The 12,240-nt window shown below is 46.0% G+C and overlaps 1 protein-coding gene across 1 annotated transcript; it reads right to left on the bottom strand.

The window, feature by feature from the left end:
• Positions 1-11,513: 11,513 nt before the first annotated feature.
• On the bottom strand, positions 11,514-11,979 carry LOC111548030 (phosphatidylinositol N-acetylglucosaminyltransferase subunit P-like). Its single transcript, XM_026455203.1, has one exon. It carries the CDS (start codon positions 11,920-11,922, stop codon positions 11,524-11,526), a length of 399 nt encoding a protein of 132 aa, XP_026310988.1. The 5' UTR covers positions 11,923-11,979; the 3' UTR covers positions 11,514-11,523.
• Positions 11,980-12,240: the final 261 nt, after the last annotated feature.

Genomic DNA, 12,240 nt, shown 5'->3' with positions numbered 1-12,240 from the left:
TCCAGGCCATAAAGAGTATGGAAACTAAAGTCTGACTGCCTAGATTTGAATCCTGGCTCTGCCATTGACCAGCTGTGTGAACGTGGAAAAGTTCCTTAACCTCTCTGTGCCTCATATAAGAAATGTGGAGAATAGTATCTATCTCATGGAGTTATTGGATTATATGAGTTAATTCAGATAAAATGTTTCAAAGAGTGACTGGCACATAGTAAACACCCCCAAATGTCATCTAGTATTCATATTATTACTGTTAGTTCAGAAGGGGCTGACTTCATTCCCCCCCGGCCCTGGTGATGGCACCTGACCCAGGCCTGGCCAATCAGGACATTCTGTCCCCCTGCCCACCATGGAATCCTTCTCCACACATGGACAGTCATACTAATCATTTGGATTGGCACTGAGGGCTGTGGCCTAATGTGAACTCTGAAAGCCTGGTCATGATGGGCCAAAGCTGCAAAGTAAAGGTAAACATCAAATCTGGGCTGGTTCATCAGGAGAGAACATTCTGAGCAGGAAGATTTGGGGACTATCAAGTTTCACCTTGCAGGTGAAGGCCTACTCTGCCTACTCTAGCCATTAGTTAGACCCCATGAAAATGATCGCAGTAGACTGTTAATTTGGTGGCTTCCAGTGAACCATGCTTCTGGCATTCGTACTCTTATGTAGTCCCCTCCCACATTGACTCTGGACTTTGCCATGTTGATGCAGCCCCAATGTTGGGGCTTAGCCCGGGAAGGTTCATCCAGGAAAGAATTCAAGGGCAAACAGGTGGTGTTAGATGGCAATTTTTTTTTTTTTTTTTTTTTTTTTTGAGACGGAATCTTACTCTGCCACCAGGCTGGAGTGCAGTGGCACAATCTCTGCTCACTGCAGTCTCCAACTCCCTGGTTCAAGTGATTCTCCTGCCTCAGCCTCCGGAATAACTGGGATTAGAGGCAAGCACCACCACACCCAGCTAATTTTTGAATTTTAGTAGAGATGGGGTTTCACCATGTTAGTCAGGATGGTCTCGATCTCCTGACCTCATGATTCACCTGCCTCGGACTCCCAAAGTGCTGGGATTACAGGCATGAGCCACCGCACCAGGCCTAGATGGCAACTTTTATTGGAGCAGCAGTGTACAACAGCAGCAGAGGTACTGCTCCTTGCGGAACAGGACTACCCCATAGGCAGCATGCCCAGAGTAGCAGCTCAGGGGTAGTTCTGTCGTCATATTTACACCCACTTTTAATTACCTGCAAATTAAGGTGCCAGTTATTCAGAATTTTCTGGACAAAGGATGGTACTTCCAGGCCATTGCCATGGAAAGGGGTGGTAACTTTCAGGTGTTGCCATCACAGTGGTAAACTGACATGGCATTGCTGGGTATGTCTTATGGAGAGGTGCTTTCGCTGCTTCCCTGTTCAGCTAGTCTTCAATCTGGTCCAGAGTTTGAGCCCCACCTCTGGAGCTGAGTCTTGCCTTCTACCTCAGTGTGACAAATTTAGGCCAATGGGATATCAGCAGCTGTGATGCAAGCAGAGACTTGGGAAATGCCTGCACACTGGGGTTTGTCTTCTTGGAATGCTCATTCTTGGGAGCCCTGAACAACTATGTAAGAAGTCTGGCTACCCTGCTGGAGAGACTACATGGAGAGAACACATGGTGGGAAGAGACTAAAATTGTATGAAGAGAGTCAGGCCAGCCATCCCCGCTTCTCTGTTGAGCCCAGCCATCAGCCGACCTGCCAGCTGAATGCAACCATAAGAGTGATCACCAGCAAGATCACTAGAAAAACCACCCAACTGAGCCCAGCCCGGATTGAACAATCATAAGCAAATAAAATGGTTATTGTTTTAAATCACAAAGTTTTGGGGTTACATAGCAATCGAAACAACAATCATGTTCAATAACATTTCCTACATCCACAGAGTTCTCAGAGCTCTACCACATCTAAGAGAGTAGGATTGTTATTAGCCCCATTTTACAGAAGGGGAAGCTGAGGCCCAAAGATGGGAAGCGACAGCCCCAGTCAAGCAGAGACAGAGCTGTCACATTCATACACTTCTGAGTGAACTCCTTCCACTGCACCTCCCACTGCAGTAACTTCTGTCCAGTTGAAGAAACTTATAAGCAGCAGCAGAAAGTGGTGAGGTGTAGGAGCCCTGGACTGGGATTCACAATAGCCTGGCTTGAAGTTGGCCATTATTTGTCTGTATGTGCTTAGACAACTCAAACCACTTGCCTTCCTGAGCCCGTCTTTCCAGCTGTTCAGTGAGGGGGGAAGCATACTGAAATGCTCGCAGAGGCTAGGCAGATAACACAGACAAGGGAAGCAGGTCAGGTGAGGATTATAGTGGCTGAGCCTATGCCCTTCTATGTGGGGGTGGTCACTACCCAGCTTCAACCAACTGTCACCGTATGAAATCAGGGCTCAGTGTAGCTAGATCACCTGATTTTTTTCTTTTCCTTAGAGAAGCAGGAAATGTAGGTTATGATGTTAAATTTCCCAACATTAAAATGTTATATACAGCTCAGGAAAAGCAGGGAAAAGAAAAAGAAATGTTACGAATTCATTTGAATTGTTTAAAAATATACAGCCATTCAAACCTACAGTCTGCTGGTTTGAAACCCTGGATCAGATTATTTCAAAATGTCCTGTTAGAGTTTATGCCGACATCAAAGAAGGATGCCTACCGGTCACAGCCCTGCCCTATGCACACAGAGCAGTTCCATCTATCTGCCCAGCCCAACTCACAGAGCCTGAACACCAGGGAGGCCTTGGGTGTGGCTACTCTCTTTCTCTCAAGGACTCTCATCTCCAGCCCTCCCACCGCTCTGGCTATAAGGAATGGGGTGCAGAGGCCCAGCTTCGAATGCCTAAAGTGACTGGGGCTTCAAAAGAGGGCCAAAAGTGGAAAAGAAGTAGCATCCATTAAGCAACTACTGTGGGCCAGGTGTGATGGTGGATTGCAACATTATGTAATAGCAAAGGGTCTCATGACTATGAGGACATAAGGGATTGGAGGAGCGCTGTTCATCCCTGGTCATAATGAGCCTTGGAGACAGACAGGCAGTGCAGCGAGGGACGGCCTAGCTATTATTGATACTAATTAAAAGGCCATTAAATTGAAGGGGCACATACAGCCCTTCCGTCACCAGCCAGTGCTCTGACAGTCTCACCATTTTCTGTGAGGCCAACGCAGCTTGTGTGGGGCACAGAGCGCAACCCCTCACCCCCTGACTCTCCACTAAAGCACTTAATTGTCCGAGAAAAAATACCAACACTCCCACAGCTCTGGGTGAAGCTGCAATATACTAATTGAAATTCAATGGCTTGAATCTCAGGAGGGAAGGGGTCACTAGTAGGGAAATATAGAAGCATACATTCATTCAATAAATCATTAGTCTGCATCTTTTATGTGCCTAGTACAGTGCTACATGCAATGAATATGGCAATGATCAAAGCAGATAAAGGGCTCCCCAAATATAATCATGGAGATTATGGAAGGATTGAATTCTACTCTCTACAATTCACAGGTGCAAAAAATGCATAGTTCTTTATTTTCTTTCTCCTTTTTTCTTTCTTTCTTTCTTTTTTTATTTTATTTATTTATTTATTTATTTTTTTACGGAGTCTTTCTCTGTCTTCCAGGCTGGAGTGCAGTGGCACAATCATAGCTCACTGCAGCCTCAACCCTCCGGGCCTAAGTGATCCTCCTACCTCAGTCTCCCGAGTAGCCTTTATTTTCCGTAAGTGATCATTTTTGTGTGTGTGCTTCCTTTATTTTCTGATAGAGAAAAATAGAAATCTGATTACTAATTGTAACCGAGTCAATTCCAGTTTAAAAGTCTCATGAAGGAGTATTTCATACCATTTGAGTAAAAGGTTCATCTTCCTTTCCTCCCACCTCTTCCTTCCTCAAGAAGGCCTGGGTGTCAGCCAGGCCACACGTGGATCCTTGAGCCATCCTCTGGGAATATGACCTGAGAGGCCCTTCCCATTGACTTAGCAGCGGGATGGAGAAACTCCAGCATATCATGGTTTCGTGGGCTGAAAATCCAGGGTCATCTGCTGGGGCCCCACCTGTGCCTCCTCAGCCCTGAGTCCCTAAGATGATGACTGCAGCTGTGACCCTGCTGAGAGCTTTCTCCTGACACCAAGGCAAACTTGGCCCACTCACTGGACAAGACAGAAGTACTGGAGACATGGTATTGTCACCATATTGCCCAGGCTGCTCTCGAACTCCTGGCCTCAAGTAATCCACCTGCTTTGGCCTCCCAAAGTGCTGGGATTCCAGGCGTGAGCCTCTGTGCCAGGCCTGGCTATTTAAATTTAAGTTAATTAACATTAAATTAAATTAAAAATTCACATCTTTAGTCAAGCTAGCCATATTTCAAATGTTAAATAGTCATCTGTGGCTAGCGGCTCGTGTATTGGACAGCACAGACTTACAAAACCTTTACATCACAGAAAATTCCATTGGACATCACTGACATAGAGAGTTACCCTTTACTGTGTGCTTACTATAAAATATAGCAGTCTGTTGAAGCATCTCAGTGGGTGTTCTCTGGGGCCAGATTGTCTAGGTATGAACCCCAGCTCTGCCAGTCACTAGCTGTGTGACCCCGAGCAAGTTACTTCACCTCTCTGTGCTTCATTTCTTCAACTGTAAATTAGGTATCACAATAGTATCTACATGAGGTTACTGTGAGGATTCAATGAGATAATACATGTCAAACACTTGCAACACTACGTTGACCCATAGTAAATGCTCAGCACCTGTTATTTTTATTTAACCCTCACAACAGTCCGGTTAGGTAGGCTCTATTACGGTTCTCATTGACGGAAGCAGAAATTGAGGCTCAGAGAGCTGGAATAACTTACTCAAAGGCACATGGCAATGAAGTGGCAGAGCTGACTTTGAACTCCACAGCCCACAGTTTTCTAGACTTTAAGTCACTTTTGTCTCTGAGGGGTAGGATGCCTGCCTCTGCTTCTAGCCTCAGCTGGCACTTGGTCTAGCTCCACAATCTTCTTTGCCAAATGAGCTTCTGCCAACCCTACCAGGGGCTCCAAGTACTCATCCACATCCCTATTGCCATCAGCAGGGGCCTCCACCATCCACTGGCACCTATGAGAAAGCCTTCCCCTTCCTGCTGCCCTAGGCGAGATGCTAGGCCCAGAGCACTGCACAAATAGAACATGAATTCTGCTGACAGAGTAATAATAAGGCCCCTAAATCAGCACTTGGACTTTTTGCTTTACATATATTACTCAAGTTACATGTCAGGAATTAATACACATTATAAACCAGATATGCCAGTTACATATTTCTCTCTGGAACATCTCTTGGATGCCTCCTGAAACTGCTACCGGTGTTAGTCACACATTCTTTCCACCCTACTCTGCCCTTTGTGGGACTGCACTGACAGCAGGAGGGTCAGGGAAGGGTCAGGAAGGATGGGGGGCCTAGAGGATCTGTAAGGAGCCAAAGCGCTGATTTTCTCACTTTGGAACCTGGCCCAGCTGTGTTGGGTTCCACAACAACTTCTGTATCTCTCTCTCATTTTTTTTTTTGAGACGGAGTTCTGCTCATGTTGCCCAGGCTGGAGTGCAATGGTGCAATCTCGGCTCACCATAGTCTCCACCTCCTGGGTTCAAGTGATTCTCCTGCCTCAGCCTCTCGACTAGCTGGGACCACAGGTGCAGACCACCATGCCTGGCTAATTTTTTGTATTTTTAGTAAAGACAGTGTTTCGCCATGTTGGACAGGCTGGTCTCAAACTCTTGGCCTCAGGTGATCTGCCTGCTTTGGCTTCCCAAAGTGCTGGGATTATAGGTGTGAGCCACTGCACCTGGCCCACTTCTGTGTCTTTCTGCTGTGCAGACTTTGTCTGTCTGCCTGGTATCTCAGTACTCGGCTGGGGTCTGGCACATGGTGCATATTCAGAGGAGGTGGCAGAGGCTGCTGATTTCCTACTCAAGGTCTATTCTCTCCTTGTTTCTAAAACAAGATTTTAAAAAACCCTGATGTTCTCTGGGGCTGCAATGTACCAAGCTAAAAATACTCACCTTCATAATTTCCTTTGTCACTAGGTATGGGTATGGGAACTAGCTCTGGCCAATAAGATGAAAATATATATATATGCTGGGAATTTCGGAAAAGTCCTGACATAAGGGCCATTACTTACTCCTTCTCATTTCCTCTCCTTCTGCCTGGAATATAGTTGTGATGGTCACAATTGCAGCCATCTTGCAACCATGAGGTGACAAGTATGAGGACAAAGGCCTACATGCCAGGACGGAGGTGTGAAAAGGTGGAAGTAATCTGGAATCACATGGATATATCTGAGCCTTTGTGCTAGCCCTGTTATGCCCTACCACCAGACACATTGTTATTTAAATAAATAACAAGATAAACAAGCCCCTATCTTAACCTTGCAGTTATTGGGACTTATTGCATTCCTGATGCATTTGCTTTCAGTGCGCTGGCATTCATAGAAAGTAACTCTTGGGGCACCCCTTTGGTCCTTGCCTCCTTCTCTAAAGTATGCCTGTCACTACATTCCTGCCCACACCCCATTGTCAGAGTGTCCACCACATTCCCCACTGGGTGAGTGGTGGACCATGGCCATACCTGATTGAGCCAATGAAATTAACCTGGCCTAACCACTTTCCCTCCCTGACAATTTCAACTCAATCCAGAAATTTGCATTAGAACATAGAAATTAGCGTTTGCAGCCTGCTATGGCCCCAGGAAGCTTTCCTTTGGCCAGGATAGTGCTTTTTTAGATTTTTGAAAAACATCAAGCTTCACCCAAATAGCTGGATATCTGACCTCTCTTGAAATAGTGGAAAATCTGGCATCACTGGGCTCATATTCCACACGGCAATAAATGGCTGTTGCTGGCAAGTGGCTCCTGAGTAGCTGGGATTATAGGCGTGCACCACCATGCCTGGGTACTTTTTGTATTCTTAGTAGAGACGAGGTTTCTCCATGTTGGCCAGGCTGGTCTTGAACTCCTGACTCCAAGTGATCTGCCCCCCTTGGCCTCCCAAAGTGCTGGGATTACAGGCATAATCCCTCCCTCTAGACAGGCACATACTCACACACTTTCCATAGTCCCTTGGGAGAGCTTCCCTTGGGACTATGGAAAATGTGTGTGCCTGTGTTCATATACATGGCTCCTTTTCATCATCCCTGTTGGCTCCTGTAGGCATTTAAAGTTTAAGATGCCTGCTCTAAGTAGTCTCTATAAGTCCCCAAACCATGCTGATAATAACGCTGATAATGAAGATAACAATAGCAACAATTACTAATGGTTCCCTAAGTAGTTTGGTGAGGGCTTTACACATGTTGTGTGATTTCATCCTCAAAACAGAAAAACCCTACTACTGTCCTCATTGTACAGATGAGGAAACGGAGCCCAAAGGGGATCAGTAACTTGACCAAAACCTTGTGGTTGGTAAACTGCACATCTGAGATTTGAATCCAGGCATTCTCACCTCCAAGTGGGTGCTTCCTAAACAATAAGCTATAATGTCTTTCCATGAATTAAGACAAAACCACAGCTGGAAAGAAGTATGTGGGAGTTGTATTGAGAGAGACAGAGAAAGAGATAGATAGGTAGAGAGAAATTAAGGCCCCAAAGTGGGAAGCAGAGTGAGTAGCTGCCTTGGCCCCAGTTTTCTATTTCCCCACGAGGCCTAGCTGTAATCCACATTCGGGTTGCAGGCAAACCACCAGTTGGGATTCATAATGCAAGCAACAGAAACTGACTGTGGTAGATTTAAGCAGGAGAGGAATCCATAGAAAAGATACCAGAGAGTTTTTGGCATTGCTGGGAAGGCTGAAGAACCAGACCTGGACACCGCAATGGCAGAAACACAGGGCCTGTGAGGACCCTGCTGTCCCCAGTGCAGAGTACCAGACCCTTCCACTTGCCTGACTCTGCTAAAGCTCCACATCTGGATGCCAGGAACAGTCACTGGCCCTACTGCCTGGGCTGCCCCAGAGACAGGATATTTTTGCTTCTATGGCCACCACCACCAGACTGTGCCTCTCCACTGTCTCTATGTCTTTTTTTTTTAAGATTTAGGTGGAAGTTTTTGTTTTTTTGGTTTGGTCTGGGTTGGGTTGTTGTTGTTGCTGTGTTGTGTTGTGTTGTCTGTTTTCTTTTGTTTAGAGACAGAGTCTTGGCTGGGCACAGTGGCTCACGCCTGTAATCCCAGCACTTTGGGAGGCCAAGGGGGGCAGATCACTTGAAGTCAGGAGTTCAAGACCAGCCTGGCCAACATGGAGAAACCTCATCTCTACTAAGAATACAAAAAGTACCCAGGCATGGTGGTGCACGCCTATAATCCCAGCTACTCAGGAGGCTGAGGCAGGAGAATTGCTTGAACCCAGGAGGCGGAGGTTGCAGTGAGCCAAGATTTTGCCACTACACTCCAGCCTGGGAGACAGAGTGACACTCCATCACAAAAATAAATAAATAAATAAAATTTGAAAAATAAAAATAAGAGTCTTACTCTGTTGCCAAGGCTGGAGTGCAGTAGCGTGATCTTGGCTCACTGCAACCTCCACCTCCCAGGTTCAGGTGATTCTCCTGCCTCAGCTTCCCAAGTAGCTGGGACTATAGTGCGCGCCACCACACCTGGCTAGTTTTTTTTGTATTTTTTAGTAGAGATGGGATTTTGCTATATTGGCCAGGGTGGTCTCAAACTCCTGGCCTCAAGAAATCCACCTGCCTCAACCTCCCAAAGTGCTAGGATTACAGGCATGAGCCACCATGCTCGGCACTATCCTTATGTCTTTACATCACCAACTCCTCATTCAAAGTTTAGTTTATGCCTCTGACTGGCTGAGCCTAGGTCATGTGCCCAAGCCTTAGCTGCAAGGGAGGCTGAAAAGCAAATAGCTAGCACTTCCACATTCTATGTGGGGAAGTGAGCTCTACTTCCCACCAAGACTCATATGATGGGAAATTCTCCAGATGTGAGTATGCGTTTCTGAGGCTGGACAGCCAAAAAGTACAATTATCCATAAAAATCCATGGTGTTTCCTTTTCAATAAGCTAGCTCAAGTGATTAGCATTTAGAATTGCATCAAAAAAGAGAGAACACTCAAGTGGAGTGATCAAGGAAAGTATTTATTTATTTATTTAATTTTTTGAGACAAAGTCTCACTCTGTTTCCCAGGCTGGAGTGCAGTGGTGTGATCACAGCTCACTGCAGCCTTGACCTCCCAGACTCAAGCAATCCTCCTGCTTCAGCCTCCCAAAGTTCTGGGATTACAGGTGTGAGCCACCCTGCCTGGCCAGGAAAGTATTCATAAAGTTGTGAGAATGGTTAAGGGAAGTCAACAGAAATGGGGGAAGTACCCCAAAGACTGCAACTGTTGAGGGGGGTACATTATGGGGCAGGGAGAAGGAGTGCTTCCATGAATGTGGGAAGAGCTGGAGTTGCGAAAAGGATCTTCCATGATGGTTCCAGTCCTCGGCCCCAGTGGAGGGGGAGCTGGGTAAATAAATACCCTCATTTCTCTCTTCTTCCATCCTCTAGTATCCTCCATGTGTCTCCTCCCATTGGTCAAACCTGATAGTAAGCCAGGGAGTAAAGAATTCTTTTGATATATTCCATTAAAGTGAATCTCTGGGGCACAGCACCACTGGTGGAGAGGGTGAAGGGTAGATCTAGAGAACTAAACAGAACAGCTAACAACACATGGCATGATCCTTGTCTTTCCATTGAATCACTGTAAGCTAGTTTTTCCACTTTAATTGAGAGACTCTGGCATTTTGTGGTTCTCCCAGAACTTTCCAACTGGCCACCTCTGTCATCTCCTCCTTTTTGGTCTGACCTGTTAGTTTGTTCCTATCTATAAGCCTGCATTTGAAGGTCACAGCCTTTGGTTTCCAAAAAGCAGAGGCTTTTCTATGTGGTCACAGGGAGTCTCCTTTGTTGCAGGTGAAATCAATTCTCCACCCAGGTCCCCAAATTCTGATTTGACGGCTCTCCTGGAATTTTACCAAAACAACTTGCCTCTGTAAGGCATAAAATGTCTTCCCATATTTCAAGAGCTGCCCTCGTGGGGTTCGTTCTTTCTTTCTTTCTTGGAGACAGAGTCTCACTCTTGTCGCCCATGCTGGAGTGCAATGGTGCGATCTCGGCTCATCACAACCTCCCCCTCCCGGGTTCAAGAGATTCTCCTGCCTCAGCCTCCTGAGTAGCTGGGATTACAGGCACCTGCCACCATACCTGGCTAATTTTTTTGTATTTTTAATAGAGACAGGGTTTCACCCTACTGGCCAGCCTGGTCTCGAACTCCTGACCTCAGGCGATCTGCCCTCCTCGGCCTCCGAAAATGCTGGGATTACAGGCATGAACCACCGTGCCCAGTCTGTTTCTTTATCTTTCAATGCCTCACTTGGTCTCTTTTTCCTCTCACGACGTGATCTGCCAGCCAAATTTTATCCCAGCTTCCCGCATTCCCTGTTGAGCGATCATCTCTCCATGACCCAGATCTCAGTCTTTCTTGCTCCAAAAAACTACAAAGAACATTGTGTCTACACCTTAACTGCAGTTTGGTGACTCTGTTGCCAGCATGGCTTGAAATGGTTCTTGCTTAGACTTCTTTTTTTTTAATGGTCTTTATTTATTCTGTTCATTAACAATATATGAGAGCACTTACAATATTCATTGAACGTAACCTAAGAGAAGATCAACTTACTTTTTCACATCTCCTCTATTAATAAGAGACGGTTGAATTAATTTATGGTCAAAATTATGATGGCAAAAACTTATAAATAAATGCTTGGTGTTAGTGTGTCTGGAATTTATTCCTTCCAGTGGGTTCTTGGTCTCGCTGACTTCAAGAATGAAGCCGCGGTTCTTCACAGTGAGTGTTACAGCTCTTAAGATCTTAATGATGGTGTGTCCTGAGTTTCTTCCTTCAGATGTTCAGATGTGTCCAGAGTTTATTCCTTCCGATGGGTTCGCAGTCTCACTGACTTTAGAAGTGAAGCCGCAGACCTTCATAGTAAGTGTTACAGCTCATAAGGGTGGCGCATCTGGAGTTGTTTCTTCCTTCCCGTGGGTTTGTGGTCTCACTGACTTCAGGAATGAAGCTGCAGAGCCTGGTAGTGAGTGTTACAGCTCATAAAGGCAGTGCAGACCCAAACAGTGAGCAGCAGTTAAGATTTATTGTGAAGGGCAAAAGAACTAAGCTTCCACAGTGTAGGAATGCGACCCCAGGGCGTTTCCACTTCTGGCTTCCGTGGCCAGCTTTTATTCCCTTATTTGGCCTCCTCCACATCCTGCTGATTGGTCCATTTTACAGAGCACTGATTGATCCATTTTACAGAGTGCTGATTGGTCTGTTTTTACAGAGTGCTGATTGGTGCATTTTCAAACCTTTAGCTAGACACAGAGTGCTGATTGGTGTGTTTACAATCCTTTAGCTAGACAGAAAATTCTCCAAGTCCCCACCAGACCCAGAAGCCCAGCCAGCTTCACCTGTCATTAGCATGGCCACATATATTTCAGTTTTTGGTGTAAAGGTCTTTGGCTGCAAGAAACAACATTTGGTTTACTTCACTAGTAGAAATAACTCTTAACGCTGGAATGGCCACCTCTTGGTATTTCTTCGGCTGTTGATTTTTAGCATAGTTGTCTGTGATTGTACAAATGGAGTTGAGTGAAGGGGTACTCATCATGTTAATCCTAAACAAGAGCACATAGCCAATTACTATAGTAATAAGGAGGTGGAGAGGTAATGCAACTGTCCAATGTTTTTGAGGCCAATAGGTTAAACCTAAGGAGTTTAGCCAAGATTCAGGAATAAAAGCCCACACGAGGTAAAGTATGAAGCCAAATTGGGAGCTTAAGAGAAGCACAAAGTCATAAATCGCTCTTCCTGGCAGCAGTGAATTTTCCACCATTTTTCCTGGAGCTTTAGACAGTCTCAGCGCTGAGTTCCCTGCGCAAGCGCGGCCCAGGAAGCCCCAGTGCGGGAGTTGGGGTGGGGTCGGGGAAGGGGAAAGAAGAAAAATTGAGGGAAAGGCCTAGGTGCGAAGGCTTCTCCAACTCAGGCACAGGCGCACGATGACCCTCCCCCTGGGTGGGAGCCAGTGAGCGCCTCTTGCCTAGGTTTCTGATGGGAGAAGCTGTTTCTCCTCATCCCTTAAAGTTTCGAGTGGATGACCTAGATAAATGAGCAATGAAACTATGGCGACTAAGTTCAAAGGAGTGACATTTAG

This window comes from Piliocolobus tephrosceles, chromosome 20 (assembly GCF_002776525.5).
Source record: "Piliocolobus tephrosceles isolate RC106 chromosome 20, ASM277652v3, whole genome shotgun sequence".
NCBI classification, from domain to species: domain Eukaryota; kingdom Metazoa; phylum Chordata; class Mammalia; order Primates; family Cercopithecidae; genus Piliocolobus; species Piliocolobus tephrosceles.
Note: the sequence above shows the minus strand (reverse complement) of the source record. Positions and strands in the feature narration are given on the sequence as shown.